We start from the raw sequence: 15,519 nt of genomic DNA, 5'->3' as shown, positions 1-15,519 counted from the left end.
CCCTGCGTCGGGAAGTAGTTAAAGTGTATCTCCCCCTCGCTGCTTTTAATTTTTTTTTACCATATTAAAAATGCCTTTTTGTCTGCCTGGAAGTGTGCTCACTACCAGGCAGACTTCCCCAGCAGGCGCAACGTCACTGATGCCTGCTGGGGGGGGGGGGGGGGGGGGGGCACACTTCTGCCCTTAGTTCATCTATACAGGGTGCCTCCAGCTGTTTCACCACTACAACTCCCAGCTTGTCCTGACATCTATCGGCTGTCAGGGCATGCTGGGAGTTGTAGTGGTGAAACACCCTGTGTTGAAAACAATAAAACAATAAATTAGGGCCATGGGGCGCTACCCCCTTCCGTTCCCCCCACCCCGCGCCCCCGCCCCCGTGTTGAAATCCAGAACCCCGCTCTCCCCCAACCCCCATGTAAAAACCTTGAACCCTGCACTCCCCTAAAGATAGATACATACTGCATCCAGCATTGGGCATGCAGAGGCAGCAGTGGCAGCGGCGACATGTGCGGGAGGAGTGGCCGTGTGAGCCCAGGGAGCCAATGCGCTCGCTCCTGCCTGTCTGATTTACAGGCAGGGAGCGAGCGCAGGCTGAATGAATAAGGTCCGAATTCAGGTGTGACGTCACGCCAGCCTGCAGCCGGCCACTAGGAGGGAGACCCCTAGTGGCCGGTTTTCAAACTTAAATTAAAACGTTTTAATAAAAAAAAAATTAAATAATGAAAATATATTAGAGATATGTTGTAGTACATGTGTACTACAACATATAAAAAAAAAAGTTGATGACAGTGCCCATTTAAGCGATCAGTCACAATAATTTCCAGAGATTGTTTTGGAGACCATGTGGGCAATGCCACAAAGAGACTTTCACAAGTTAATGTCACACATGTTCTACTTCTTAGATTTTAATATGGTATGTATGGTGGTCGGGCCCCTCTATTCTTCATTCCATGTACACTAACAGCTCGACATTACATTGATGTTGTTGTATAACCAGTGGTACAGCCATTTCTCTGAAGTGTCCAGGAAGCTGTTCTTCAACATGGCAATGCCAGGCCACATGTTGCTCATGTGAGCAACAATGCAGTCTAAACATGCTTGCCACTGATGCCTTTCACCTTCAATTGCTGACTTCATTGGTCAGCAGTTGTAGAGGGAGCTGCCAACAGAAGATCCTGATGATTTGCGTGAAGTGCATTCAGCATGGCAGAACATTCCTAAGACCAATATTAATAACTACTGATAGCATACCAAACTGTGTAAGTATGTGTATTTCTGCACATGGCCCTCATACTCGATACTGAATACATTTTGATGTTTTGAAGATTTACTTTCCATTTATTTTCATCATCACACTAACGTGATTTCATTGATTCCAACACTGAGCAAGATATATTTGTGGTAAAAGAAAAAAAATGCACTGCATGATGTATGTTTTTCTACTAGTAGAATTTAAGAAATTGTGTACATTTTTTTTAGTGTTGGAAAAATGCAGGTGAATTTATTAACCTCAATATAAACTATTTGTTTAAAGAGATTTCTTTTGGCTTTTACCCTGTCTTTAGAATGATTTAACACATCCTATAGTGAGAACAAAGACATTACCACAGTAGAGTTTGGTGTCCTCGAGTTCTGTCAACAGTGACATTGATGCATTTTTCATGGCACTGAAAAGATAGAATGTCTTCAACTCTTCTGGAAAAGAAGCTCGTTAAAACATTCTCTTCTTTTTTCAGCCTCTGGGAGTCATGTGAGCTGCATCCTGTTTTTAGCAAGCCATTGGATTTGTCTTTGGCAATACTCTCACAAATTCAAGACTGCAATAATTTAGTGCTCTAGATTTGCAGTATGCTTTAATTGTACATGGAATAATTTTTTTTAATTTTTTATTCCAGACCGACTTTATTTAAACAAAAAAGAAACTCCGAACAACCTTTTTGAATAATGTGTTCGAGGGTTCCCAGACATCATGTAAAGTAATATACTTGCCTGCATTTAAATAGAGGTTTTTGGCTCAAGTTATGTTTTTTCAGTGGTACCTTTTTGGTCTAATATAGCTTATTGATTTACTTTTATTAACTCCTCCTGGGGTAATTATTTTTTTACATCATTTAACACCATTCTGCTTTTGCACATTAAATAACCTTTTTTAAAAAGATCATTTTTTTTTTGTCTCCTTATTCTGAGAGGCATAACATAATTGTCTATTGCATCCTAGATAGACAAATACAACTTTAGTTAGAGATAGCTTATTGTCTTTCATACTATGTGTAAAGCTCACTGAAGGATGTCAGTACACAGTGAGATAACTTGCATTGTTGGGTGACTAAATGACAGAATTTAGCCTTCAGCTAATATGTCATATGGAAGTATTAGTCTCACTCTCCAACTAAAGACTCAGGAAGTCTGTACCACAAACATTAAAGGGGTACTCCACTACCCCAGCATACGGAACATTTTGTTCCAAACGCGGGCTGCGGGGGGCGTGGAATACCGGGCACTGTCACATACAAAAACTTTTTATATAATGTACATCTTGGCAAAGCATTAACCTTTCTAATATACCGTATTTATCGGCGTATAACACGCACTTTTTAGGCAAAAATTTTTAGCCTAAAGTCTATGTGCGTGTTATACGCCGATAAGCCGCTGCAGTTCAATGACTTAAAGCGGGCGGTTTAAATCAATGAACTGCAGCGGCTTTGCAGGTGCAGAGACAGCCAGCGTTGCCGGCTTCTCTGCCCCTGCCTGCCCTGGGGTCTAGAGCCCTGCTGCCGGCCCTTCTCTCCCCCTGGCTATCGGCGCCGCTGCCCGTTCTCTCCCCCTGACTATCGGTGCCGGCGCCCCATTGCCGGCGCCGATAGCCAGGGGGAGAGAAGGGGCAGCAGCACCCATTGCCGGTGCCGCTGCCCCGTTGCCTCCCCCCATCCCCGGTTGCATAATTACCTGTTGCCGGGGTCGGGTCCGCACTGCTTCAGGCCTCCGGTGTGCGTCCCCTGCGTCGTTGCTATGCGCAGCATGGCGCGGCGCATGACGTCAGTGCCGGCACCGATAGTCAGGGGGACAGAACGGGCAGCGGCGCCGATAGCCAGGGGGAGAGAAGGGCCGGCTGCAGGAAAGGCAGGGGGAGAGAAGAGGGCAGCGACGGCCTCTCTTCCCCTGCCTTTCCTGGGGGTGTATCGGGGTATACACGCGCACTCTCATTTTAGCATGGATATTTGGGTAAAAAACTTTTTTTACCCAAATATCCTTGGTAAAATGAGGGTGCGTGTTATAGGCCGGTGCGTGTTATACCCCGATAAATACGGTACTTTATAAGAAAATGTTATTTCCTTCTCGTAGAAATCATAGCTTATAAAATCATGGCTTTGTCCAAGCTGAAGCACAGGCATGAACAAAGTCCAGTAAGTGAGGGTGGGCTAGCACTCCTCTGTAATCTCTCGTCTGATAGTACTCCTCTGTGCTCCCTCCTATCCTGTCAGACAGGAAAGAGCACATAGGAGTGCTAGCCCACCCTCACTGACTTTGTCCATGCCAGCTTGGACAAAGTCATGATTTTGTAAGCCATGATTTCTTTATGAAGGAAATAACATTTTCTAATGAAGTATATTATAAAGGTTAAAGGAGACAGGAACCTTGAAACATCTTCTATGGAATTGCCCTATTTTTGCACCATTTTGGTTAGAGGTTGAAAAACTTATCAATGACCTAACCGGAAAATATTCCACTCTTACACAAGAATTCGCTCTTTTATTGTTGGGCATCCATGAAATTCCAGAAAAATTTTGTATTCCCATTTGTCACATAATTTTTACCACCCAACGTTTACTTACAAGAAGATGAAAATCTTCCGATGTCCCAACAATCCAGGATGTTATAGCAAATGTAACTACCAACTGCAAATATGAGATCACATTGGCGCATCAAAATGGTTTTGGTATAAAAAAAAGAAACAATTGGAATGCATGGTTACATAAATTCCCTAATGTCACATGATTCCTTCTAGATACATTATCAGAATTACTTTTAGATATTTTATTTATTTATTTTTAGTGTCTAGTTTACTCTTACTGTAAGGGGAGGAGTGTGAAGGCAATCCGACCATTAAAACAATAACTACTATACCTTTAATTTAATCACATCTGCTATCCCTCGCTGCAAATGTTATGACTTGTTATAGTTAATTTGTTATTATTTATATATATGCTGTTGTATTTTATCAGCATGGAAATGTACTTGTTTTATTCTATTGTATAACATAATATACTTCATAGTTTCCTTGAGCTTGATATATTATTCACCTTTTACTTTAATGTTTAATCTAAAATGTATTGTTTATTGTATAATGTAATGTTTGTTGTAAAATTTAATAAAAATATATTTACAAAAAAAAGAAAGGTTAAAGGAGAACTGCAGTGTATTTAAGTCCCCCCTGTGCCCGGGCTGAAAAAACATAAAAAACAAACTTTAACTCCCCCTCCTTCGTTCCAATGTTGCAGAGATATCTGTGTCCCCTTCCTCCGATGCTAGGCTGAGCATGTTAGGAGCCCGGGCAGCAGGGTGAAGGTGGGGCCCGGGCTCTTTACATGATTGTGCTCAGCCTATCACCGGCCGAAGCTGTCCATCACTGCAGCTGGTGATACACTTCCTGCTCTGTGACGTTTTGAGCCTAAGAAGCCATCAGCACCGGAGGAATGGGATACCAATATCTCCACAACAGGGGAATGTAGGAAGGTGAGTTAAAGTTTGTTTATGTTTTTGCAGCCCGGGCACAGGGGGACTTAAAAAATTTACGCCACAGTTCTCCTTTAATGTTTTGCCAAGATGTGCAACATATAAAAAATTTTTGAATCCAACAGTGCCCATTTTAATTTACAAAAAAAAGGACTACCCTCAAATGGCTATATTGATGGGAAAAAAAACATGGCTCTTGAAATGAAAATAACTGCTGTGTCCTTATGACCAAGAATAGGTGGGTCCTCAAGGGGTTAGGCCCATACAATGTTCCCCCCTCCCAGCGATCCATGCCTGATTCATTTTAGTAAAAGTCAGTTTTTCCACGCTGCTGGTTCTTGTTTGTTTCGGGGTGACCATGCCACCTGCTGTACTGAACAATCTCCCCAAGCTACACTAGAGGGTGGACAAGACAGAACACTCATGGCAAACTGGGCAAGTTTGGGCCAATGTTCTAATCTGGTGAGCCAAAATTCCATGGGGTCTGGACTCTGAGGTAGGCCTCAACCTGGTTGTTAAGGTGGTGGTTTACATCCCTTTCATGACTCATGTCATTGGAGCATACAGGATGCAGAAACTTCGCCATCATTTGCTCTAACGTCAAGATGTCACCACTGCTGCTGCTGATGCTTCTGCTTCTTGCTGGGGTAGTGCTGGCAGAGGTAGTGGAGCGTTGACTATGCAGAGAGTGGAGACTGGACCCCTTTTCAGCAGTTGTTTGTTGCTGGAAAGCCATGGCGAGCTGGCTGCATAGCTTCTCTTTATACAAATCCAATTTAGCCTTCTTTTCAGAATGTGCAAAAAAATTCCCCCATTTTGGGTTTATACCGAGGGGCCAAAAGTTTGGCTATTCAGTACTCCTTTCTTCCCACAATATGCTTGTTATTGTGCAAGCAGGAAAGCATACACCTAGCCATCCTTGCCATCCTTTTCTGAGGGCCCAGCTGGTTCCACCTCCGTCCCATACTGCCAAGGTTGGTCATGCGCCTCCTCGTCCTCATTAATGTCGCCTTGTGTAATGTCCTCGTCCCCTCTCTCTTCCATAGACTGCATCTCCAAATCCTCATCCTCAGGTCCCACTACCTCCTCATCCAACTCCTCCTCCTCAAGGAGAAGATCCTTACTGCTGCCATCAAGATGTGAAATCTCCTCCATCTCCCCTCCTTCCATCATCGCCATCAGCGTCTGCTCCAGAAGAAATATCAGAGGCATCACATCGCCAATGCCGTTGTATTCCTTGCTGACATATCTTGTAGCCTCCTCAAAAGGCATGAGCACGCAGCAAGTGTCCCTGATTAGCTCACAATCCAGTGGATTTTCTCACCCAGGCTCAGCAGGTGTAATACAGCATGGCATCGCTTAATTTTGCAGCGATGAAAGAAGGGGCTGTGACAGAATAAGCTAAGCTCTTCCCCATGGGGTGCAAGATGACCGTGGAGGAGGAGAATAGGCAGAGGGTGTCAGCAGTTGAAACCGATCAGGTCAACCGTGGAGTTGTAACAACAATTTCCTGTCTTCGTTGCGGCTGAGCCTCATTCTGCAGGATAAGGACCCAATGAGCCGTAAAAGACATGTATTGCCCCTGGCCTGCACACCCTATCCTCCACATGATGTCCAAAGTGGGGACGGCTTTCTTTGCAAAAAAATGGCAACTAGGTACGCGCTACCTAAGCTGGGCACACCCCATTAGTTGCCTGAAGGCTATGGATTCCACAAGATGGTATGGGAGGGCCTGTGCCACCAACAACTTGGCCAGTTAGGAATTGAGGCACACTACAACAGGGTAACTGGGAGAATACTGTTGTCTGGAGGACATGAATTCCCCAATGAATAACTGACAGGATCGGGGATGAGGAGGGCATGACACAGATGTGGTAGATCCCGAAAATGTGCTGCCTGTGGAAGAGGCCTGGCTATTAAACAGTTGGGAGGGATCTGGAGGATAATCAGTAGCAGCAGCAGCGTTTTTCTCACGTTGTGGGGCTTCTCGACTGTCCTACGCGGCCTTGTTGTGACACTCTATATGCCTGCGTAGAGACCTAGTCCCTACACTCGGACCCTGTCCGCAGCTTACTTTCTGTTTGTAAAGACAACATATTGCCACATTCTCTGCATCATGTAAGGTGGACAGAGACTGCCCCACCTGACTGTGCCCCTCCTCTGGATTTTTTTTTTTTATTAGAACCCAAACAGGCAGCAACGTCGCCATCACCCGAGCTCATCAGACCAGCAACCCTACGCCTGTGATGTTTCACAGGTTTTCTTCCCCTACCTCGGCTATGCTCTTCTTCGCTGACACTGACACTACCCTGCTGCTCTGAACACGTCAGCTCGTGCCCAGGTGGTTCCCACATCCTGTCCAACACCACATCGTCAACGTCAAACTCCTCTTCCTCCACGCCACTCCTCACTGCATGGACTTCTTGGGCTTCGTGCTCCCCCTCCACATAGCCACCTTGACTCCTTACAGTTTCCCCACCACGCCTACCACCACCAGTACGGGCTTGAGCACCAATTCAACCTCCACCACCTCGCCAACACACTCCCAAGCTTGACTGTCCCCACACAACTCCTCGTGGCTAGTGCTATCCTTCTGGGTAGCAATAGGGGAGGCAAAGCTAGAGATGAGGAAGCACAGCGTTTAAAATGGACCTTTCCACTTTCCCATGTGAGTGTAGATGCGAAGGAATCCACTGACTGGTGGCTCACAGTCATATTGTCAAAGTCTTATGACAGAAATATTCTAGTAATCCCGGATCATCCTGTAAAATCACATAACACTACTAGGCTGACACTACTACTCTTGGCTACTGTTGCTGCTACCTGTACTAGGGCTGCAATCACAGGCTAGATACATCTTCAACATGCTTTTTGGGTGGCAGAGGATACAGCACAATGAGTACTGAAGGTGTTTGCGGAACAATATTAAATGCACCAGAACCATATAACACTACAGGCTAGATACCTGTAATTTTAACATGCTTTTTGGGTGGCAGGGATGATAGCACAATGTGTACTAAAGGTCTAGCTTTCTAATCTTTATCTCTCTCTTTCTGATCACTAACTGTCCCTATTTCTCCTCTCTTTATATTCTGTATCTCAATCTCTATCTTTCTAGCCACTAACTGTACCTATGTCTGGCTCTCTCCCTCTCTCTGTCTGCCCTCTGCACAAGTTCCCAGCGCTCTAAACACTTTGGGTGACATTAATGTCCTTTTATTTGTGTCCCTTGCTGTGTCCTATTGGCCTTTGTGCTTGATTGAGACAGTAAGCAGCAAATCACTTGATAGACCTGGGTTATCATGTGATCTGCTGCTTTCCCTACATCATCTCACTGCCCTGCTTCTTCCTTCCGCCAAAAAACCATGCCAAACCAGATTTTTTGTCGCGATATACCCCCTTGCATGAGCTGAACCGGTAAAAGCTCAAGTGTTGGCCGAGCGGGAAAAATCCGAAAGTACGGGTCGAATCCAGGTTCGTCGGATTTGGCTCGCTCATCTCTAATCCATAGTAATGACTTGCCTGCATTCTTTTCTTAGCACATTTTTGACGATATATGCAATTTGTTTTTCTTCATAAACAAATATTAGACATCATCTTTATTTGTATTTACTAAAGCCACTAACAAAAACAAAAAACGTAAACATTTTTATGCAATTTTTTTGTCTCTCTCTTTTTCAGCCTCCCGCTGCATGTCACCCAAGCATATTTAAAGTCATTGATGACATATTCAGGTAGGACTTTTTAATAGAGAACAAATAGAATACATTTTCTTAAATAGTATTATCTGTGAAGAGGATGTGCTGTTAGTCTGATATTTCTTGAGAAAATATGTTTTTGGCAAAAGGAAAGTTTGTACATGTAATCCATTTTACTTCTCTACAAAATAAATTAAACATGAGATTCACTGGGGGAGATTTATCAAAACCTTTGTAGAGGAATAGTGGTGCAGTTGCCTATGGCAACCAACAGATTGCGGTTTCATTTTTAAACCCTTAAGGACCACGGGTATTTCCATTTTTGCACTTTCGTTTTTTCCTCCTCACCTTTTAAAAATCATAACCCTTTCAATTTTCCACCTAAAAATCCATACACTGGGGATCGAAAGTTTGGGCACCCCAGGTAAAAAATTGTATTAATGTGCATGGAAAAATCTACAAAAGGCATCAAATTACAGATTAGACATTCTTATAATATGTCAACAAAAGTTAGATTTTATTTCCATCATTTACACTTTCAAAATAACAGAAAACCAAAAAATGGCATCTGCAGAAGTTTGGGCACCCTGCAGAATTTATAGCATGCACTGCCCCCTTTGCAAAGCTGAGACCTGCCAGTGTCATGGATTGTTCTGAATCATCATCTGGGAAGACCAGGTTATGTCAATCTCAAAGGTTTTAAATGCCCAGACTCATCTGACCTTGCCCCAACAATCGGCACCATGGGTTCTTCTAAGCAGTTGTCTAGAAATCTGAAACTGAAAATAGTTGACGCTCACAAAGCTGGAGAAGGCTATAAGAAGATAGCAAAATGTTTTCAGATGTCAATATCCTCTGTTCGGAATGTAATTAATAAATGGCAATCATCAGGAACAGTGGAAGTTAAAGCAAGATCTGGAAGACCAAGAAAAATATCAGACAGAACAGCTCGGAGGATTGTGAGAAAAACAATTCAAAACCCACGTTTGACTGCACAATCCTTTCAGAAAGATCTGGCAGACACTGGAGTTGTGGTACACTATCCCACTATAAAGAGATACTTGTACAAATATGGTTTCCATGGAAGAGTCATCAGAAGAAAAACTCTTCTATGTCCTCACCACAAAAATCAGCGTTTGAACTTTGCAAATGAACATATAGACAAGCCTAATGCATTTTGGAAACAAGCTCTGTGGACCAATGAGGTTAAAATGTAACTTTTTGGCCGGAATAAGTAAAGGTATGTTTGGAGAAGAAGGGGAACAGAATTTAATGAAAAGAACCTCTGTCCAACTGTTAAGCATGGGGTGGATCAATCATGCTTTGGGGTTGTATTGCAGCCAGTGGCACAGGGAACATCTCACAAGTAGAAGGAAAAATGGATTCAATAAAATATCAGCAAATTTTGGATGCTAACTTGATGCCATCTGTGAAAAAGCTGAAGTTAGAGAGGATGGCTTCTACAAATGGATAATGATCCTAAACATACCTCGAAATCCACAGGGGATTACATCAAGAGGCGTAAATTGAAGGTTTTGTCATGGCCTTCACAATCTCCTGACCTCAACATAATTGAAAATCTATGGATAGACCTTAAAAGAGCAGCGCGTGACAGCCCAGAAATCTCAAAGAACTGGAAGACTTTTGTAAGGAAGAATGGGCAAAGATACCTCAAACAAGAATTGAAAGACTCTTGGCTGGCTACAAAAAGCGTTTACAAGCTGTGATACTTGCCAAAGGGGGCAGTACAAGATATTAACTCTGCAGGGTGCCCAAACTTTGCAGATGCCATTTTTTAGTTTTCTGTTATTTTGAAAGTGTAAATGATGGAAATAAAATCTAACTTTTGTTGACATATTATAAGAATGTCTAGTCTGTAATTTGATGCCTTTTGGAGATTTTTCCATCTTTCCTTGGCTTCATTATGCACATTAATAAAGATTTTTACCTGGGGTGCCCAAACTTTTGATCCCACTGTATTATGGCTTATTTTTTGTGCCATCAATTCTACTTTGCAGTGACATCTGTCATTTTACCCCAAAATCTACCGCGAAACGGAAAAATAAATAATTGTGCCTCGAAATTGAAGATAAAACGTCATTTTGTAACTTTTGGGGGCTTCCGTTTCTACGCAGTACGTTTTTCGGTAAAAATGACACCTACTCTTTATTCTGTAGGTCCATACGATTAAAATGATACCGTACTTATATAGGTTTGATTGTGTCATACTTTTGGAAAAAATCATAACTACATGCAGGAAAATGTATACGTTTACATTTTTTTGAAATCTTTTTTTTTTTTTTTTTACACTTTTTTTTTTGCAATGTTATAGCCCCCATAGGGGGCTATAACATTACATACACTAATTGCCAGCAGGCTTGGAGCAATCAATCGCTGATCAGACGCGCCGGAGGTAGGTGAGTGACCCTCCACTCGCGTCCTAGCTGATCGGGACACCGCATTTTCACTGCGGTGGTCCCGATCAGCCCCACTGAGCATCTGGGAAGGTTTTACTTTTCGTCTATACATAGAACAGATCTGTATTAGCAATCATGGTATTGCTATGAATAGTCCCCTATGGGGACTGTTCAAGTGTAAAAAAAAATGTAAAATTAAAAGTAAAAAAAAAGTGAAAAATCCCCTCCCCCAATAAAAGTAAAACTTCCGTTTTTTCCTATTTTACCCCCAAAAAGCGTAAAAAATAATTAAATAGACATATTTGGTATCGCCGCGTGCGTAAATGTCCGAACTATTAAAATAAAATGTTAATGATCCGCGTGAACGTAAAAAAAAAATTCCAACATTGCTACTTTTTTAATACATTTTATTTTAAAAAAATTATAAAAAATGTATTAAAAGTTTTTTATATGCAAATGTGGTATCAAAAACAAGTACAGATCATGGCGCAAAAAATGAGCCCTCATACCGCCGCTTATATGTATGTAATAATTGGTATCATTTTAATCGTATTGACCCTCAGAATAAAGAACACACGTCATTTTACCGTAAATTGTACGGCGTGAAAACGAAACCTTCCAAAATTAGCAAAATTGCGTTTTTCTTTTTAATTTTTCCACAAAAATTGTGTTTTTTGGTTGCCCTATACATTTTATGATATAAAGAGTGATGTCATTACAAAGGACAACTGGTCATGCAAAAAACAAGCCCTCATACTAGTCTGGCGATGAAAATGTAAAAGCGTTATGATTTTTAGAAGGCGAGGAGGAAAAAACTAAAACGTAAAAATTAAATTGTCTGAGTCCATAAGGCCAAAATGGGCTGAGTCCTTAAGGGGTTAAAGGGGTTATCCAGTATCAACTGGCTCCAGAAAGTTAACCAGATTTGTAAATGACTTCTGTTAAAAAATCTTAATCCGTTCAGTATGGTACTTTAGAGCTGCTGAAGTTGAGTTGTTGTTTTCTGTCTAAGTGCTCTCTGATGACACCTTTCTCGGGAACTGTCCAGAGTTGAAGCAAATCCCCATAGCAAACCTCTCCTACTCTGTGCAGTTCCCGAGACAAGCAGAGATGTCAGCAGAGAGCACTGTTGCCAGACAGAAAACAACAACTCAACTTCAGCTGCTGATAATTATTGGAAGGATTAAGATTTTTTTAATAGAAGTAATTTACAAATATGTTTAACTTTCTGGAGCCAGTTGATATTTAAAAATTTTTTTTTTTCCTGGAAAACCCCTTTAAATTCCTCCAGCCATTCAAAGAGAGAGGAAGGCTTTATAGACCTCCAGTATCTGTCTCACTGCCAGTAGGAAAAGCCTGTACATACTCTCCTCCTGTGCAGTAGCCACAGGATACAGAGGAGAGCAATTGGCAGGAAGTATATACTTAGTTAAAGGGGTACTCCAGTGGGAAAACATTTTTTTTTTTTATATCAACTGGTGCCAGAAAGTTAAACAGATTTGTAAATTACTTCTTTTAAAAAAATCTTAAGCCATCCAGTATTTATCAGCTGCTGTATACTACAGAGAAAGTTGAGTAGTTCTTCAGTCTGACCACAGTGCTCCCTGCTGACACCTCTGTGTGTGTGTGTCAGGAACTGTCCAGAGTAGAAACAAATCCCCATAGCATACCTCCCCTGCTCTGGACACTTCCTGACATGGACAGAGGTGTCAGCAGAGAGCATTGTGGTCAGACTGTAAAAAACTTCACAATTTTCTCTGTAGTATACAGCAGCGGATAAGTACTGGAAGGGTAAATATTTTTAAGTAATTTACAAATCTGTTAAACTTTTTGGCACTAGTTGATTTGAAAACCTTTTTTCCACTTGTTTTCCACCGGAGTTCCCCTTAAAGGGCTAACCAACAACGATTAAAGGGGTAGTCCAGTGGTGAAAACTTATCCCCTATCATAAGGATAGGGGATAAGTTCGAGATCACGGGGGGTCCGACCGCTGGGGCCCCCTGTGATCTCTCTCTGTACGGGGGCCAGACTCTCCGACCATATAGCGGGTGTCAACCACCGCACGAAGCGGCGGCCGACACGCCCCCTCAATACATAGCTATGGCAGAGCCGGAGATTGCCGAAGGCAGCGCTCCGGCTCTCGCATAGAGTTGAATTTAGGGGTCGTGTCGGCCGCCGCTTCGTGCGGTGGTCGACACGCTCCCTTCCCGCAGGCTGTCGGGGCCCCGTACAGGAGATCGCGGGGTGCCCCAGCGGTCGGACCCCCCGCGATCTGCAACTTATCCCCTATCCTTAGGATAGGGGATAAGTTGTTCACCACTGGACTACTCCTTTAATGAGTCCTGCATGTCCAATAAATATGGAGATAGGTGCCCTCCTCCTCCCCACATCTCCAACAGACATCAGAACTTAGTGGAAGCATGTGCTTTAACTTAGCAGAAGTGCGCTACCAACATGAAAGATATCTGCAGTTCTTCCGGAGGCGCCAAGAATTAGAGAACATGTAAGGCTGGGTTCACATCACGTTTTTGCCATACTGTTTTCAATCCGTTTTTCTAAAGAAAACCGTATGGCAAAAAACGGATGGAACAGTATGGAAAAAAGTAAACCGTATGCGTTTTTAAACAGTATACTGTTTTTAAAAGTGCATACAGTTCTGTCAGTTTTTATAGAAAAAAAAAAACCATACGTTTTTGAAAATGTTGTAAATTTTTAATGGGAAGGGTCTTGGGTGGGGACTTTAGGATTCAAATGCGCATGTGCAAAGTAAAAACTTATACGTTTTCCCGTATGGAACCGTATACATGTGCTTTTCCCATTGACGTCCATGTTAAAAAAACGTATGCGGTTGCAGTACGGTTTTTAAACCGGTGACAAAATCGTGGTCAACCACGGTTTTGACTCCGGTTTAAAAACCGTACTGCAACAGCATACGTTTTTTTTAACATGGACGTCAATAGGAAACGCACATATATACGGTTCCATACGGGAAAACGTATACGTTTTTACTTTGCACATGCGCATTTGAATCCTAAAGTCCCCACCCAAGACCCCACCCATTAAAAACTGACAACATTTTCAAAAACCAAAAACGTATGGGTTTTTTTTCTATAAAAACTGACGGAACTGTATGCACTTTTAAAAACAGTATACTGTTTAAAAACGCATACGGTTTACTTTTTTCCATACTGTTCCATCCGTTTTTTGCCATACGGTTTTCTTTAGAAAAACGGATTGAAAACAGTATGGCAAAAACGTGATGTGAACCCAGCCTTACACGGCACTTGATGAATTTAGTACACGGCCGCGTCACCTCAGCACATCATCTCAGTTTAGATACTTTTGTAGGGCTGGCGGGAGTTGGTCTGAGTTAATGTGTAAAAGTGTAATTGTGCACTAAAGTTGCAACTTTTTAACAAAAGTCACACTTCATAAACTCCTTACCACTGCACAAACTGTTTGAAATGAAGACACTTCATGGTCAGAATTTTAAAGTGCTCTAAATAAAAAGTATCAAAAAAGTTGCATGCTGCAACAGATATAGACCAGGAAAATGGGCTAAACACTTTGATAAATTTGCCCTATTGAGCCAGAATTCTGGCAAGTTAACCTGCTCCAATTTGTTTAAAAATAAGTAGAATTGTCTGAATTGGTTACCAAAAAGTATAAACAGTTCTCTTCTGTCTGTAGAGTTGTACAGTTTACTGTATATACACCACAATTATATTAAACCCGACCTTTACTGCCTGGCCCCTTGAAAGGAATGTGGAAATAACTTACAAGACATTTTATGTAGACACATCATCAATGGTTTGTCTTGTGCATATTTTTATACTAAAAATAAACTATTTGCTGCAAATGTCTTAAAATTTGCCCGGAAATGCCTGCCGGTGATTCTATGCAAAAAAATATTACATATCTGTCAGCGTCTCTGATGGCACGTGTTCTATAGACTGAAGCTCAAAGAACATATAAATGTTAATTTCCTTTCAATTTGTTGAAGTAGGTTAACAGCTTTATATTTTCCTTTCTTTGTTCTAGGATATGAGTTTTCAAAAAAATGCTGAAAAAAATTAAGTCAAAGTATGCATGCTCTTTAAATACACTAACAGTTACAGTCTTTAAAGGGTTATCCCAAGTTTTAATTGGGCACTGTCAGATCCAAAAACCTTTTAAATGTTGTTACTGATGAAAATTAAAGACCTTTTGTAATATAGTTGTTTAACATTTTTTTAATATTTAATAAAGAAAATGGCGCCTGAAAATGTCACCACAAGGGGTCCCCATACCTACTAGGACACTAAGCAGTTCTGCATCAGCTTGTCCATGAGTCATGACTCACGGACAAGGCTGCATGAGCAGACACACCAACCTCCTCCCATCACCACAAGGGAGGGACAAACCCCCTTCCCCTGAGAGGATTTCTAATGAAGAGAGGTATTTTTTATAATAAATATATGTGATATAGGCATAAAAAAATATATGTAAATGGTCAGGATTAGGTACTGAGGCACATAAATTTATTTGTGAGATCTGACAGGTACGCTTTAAGTTTTATCTAAAAATATGCTCTGCCTGGAATAAAAATAAAAATATATATACTTACCCTCTTTTCTCCCCCACTGCCGTTCTTCCGGAGCCCAGCACACACCTCTTCCTGTGTTTGTGGT

General features: G+C 41.9%; 1 protein-coding gene across 3 annotated transcripts in view; it reads left to right on the top strand.

Annotated features, from left to right (window-relative positions):
* FANCC (FA complementation group C) overlaps positions 1–15,519 on the top strand; it is a 428,253-nt gene that overhangs the window by 342,099 nt on the left and 70,635 nt on the right. For all 3 annotated transcript variants that reach the window (XM_056524729.1, XM_056524736.1, XM_056524721.1), the window contains one exon: positions 8,416–8,468. In XM_056524729.1, coding sequence (XP_056380704.1) covers positions 8,416–8,468 — 53 coding nt within the window. The remainder of the gene's footprint in view (positions 1–8,415; positions 8,469–15,519) is intronic.

Source organism: Hyla sarda, chromosome 1, assembly GCF_029499605.1.
Source record: "Hyla sarda isolate aHylSar1 chromosome 1, aHylSar1.hap1, whole genome shotgun sequence".
In the NCBI taxonomy this organism is placed as follows: domain Eukaryota; kingdom Metazoa; phylum Chordata; class Amphibia; order Anura; family Hylidae; genus Hyla; species Hyla sarda.
This window is presented reverse-complemented; position numbering and strand designations above follow the sequence as displayed.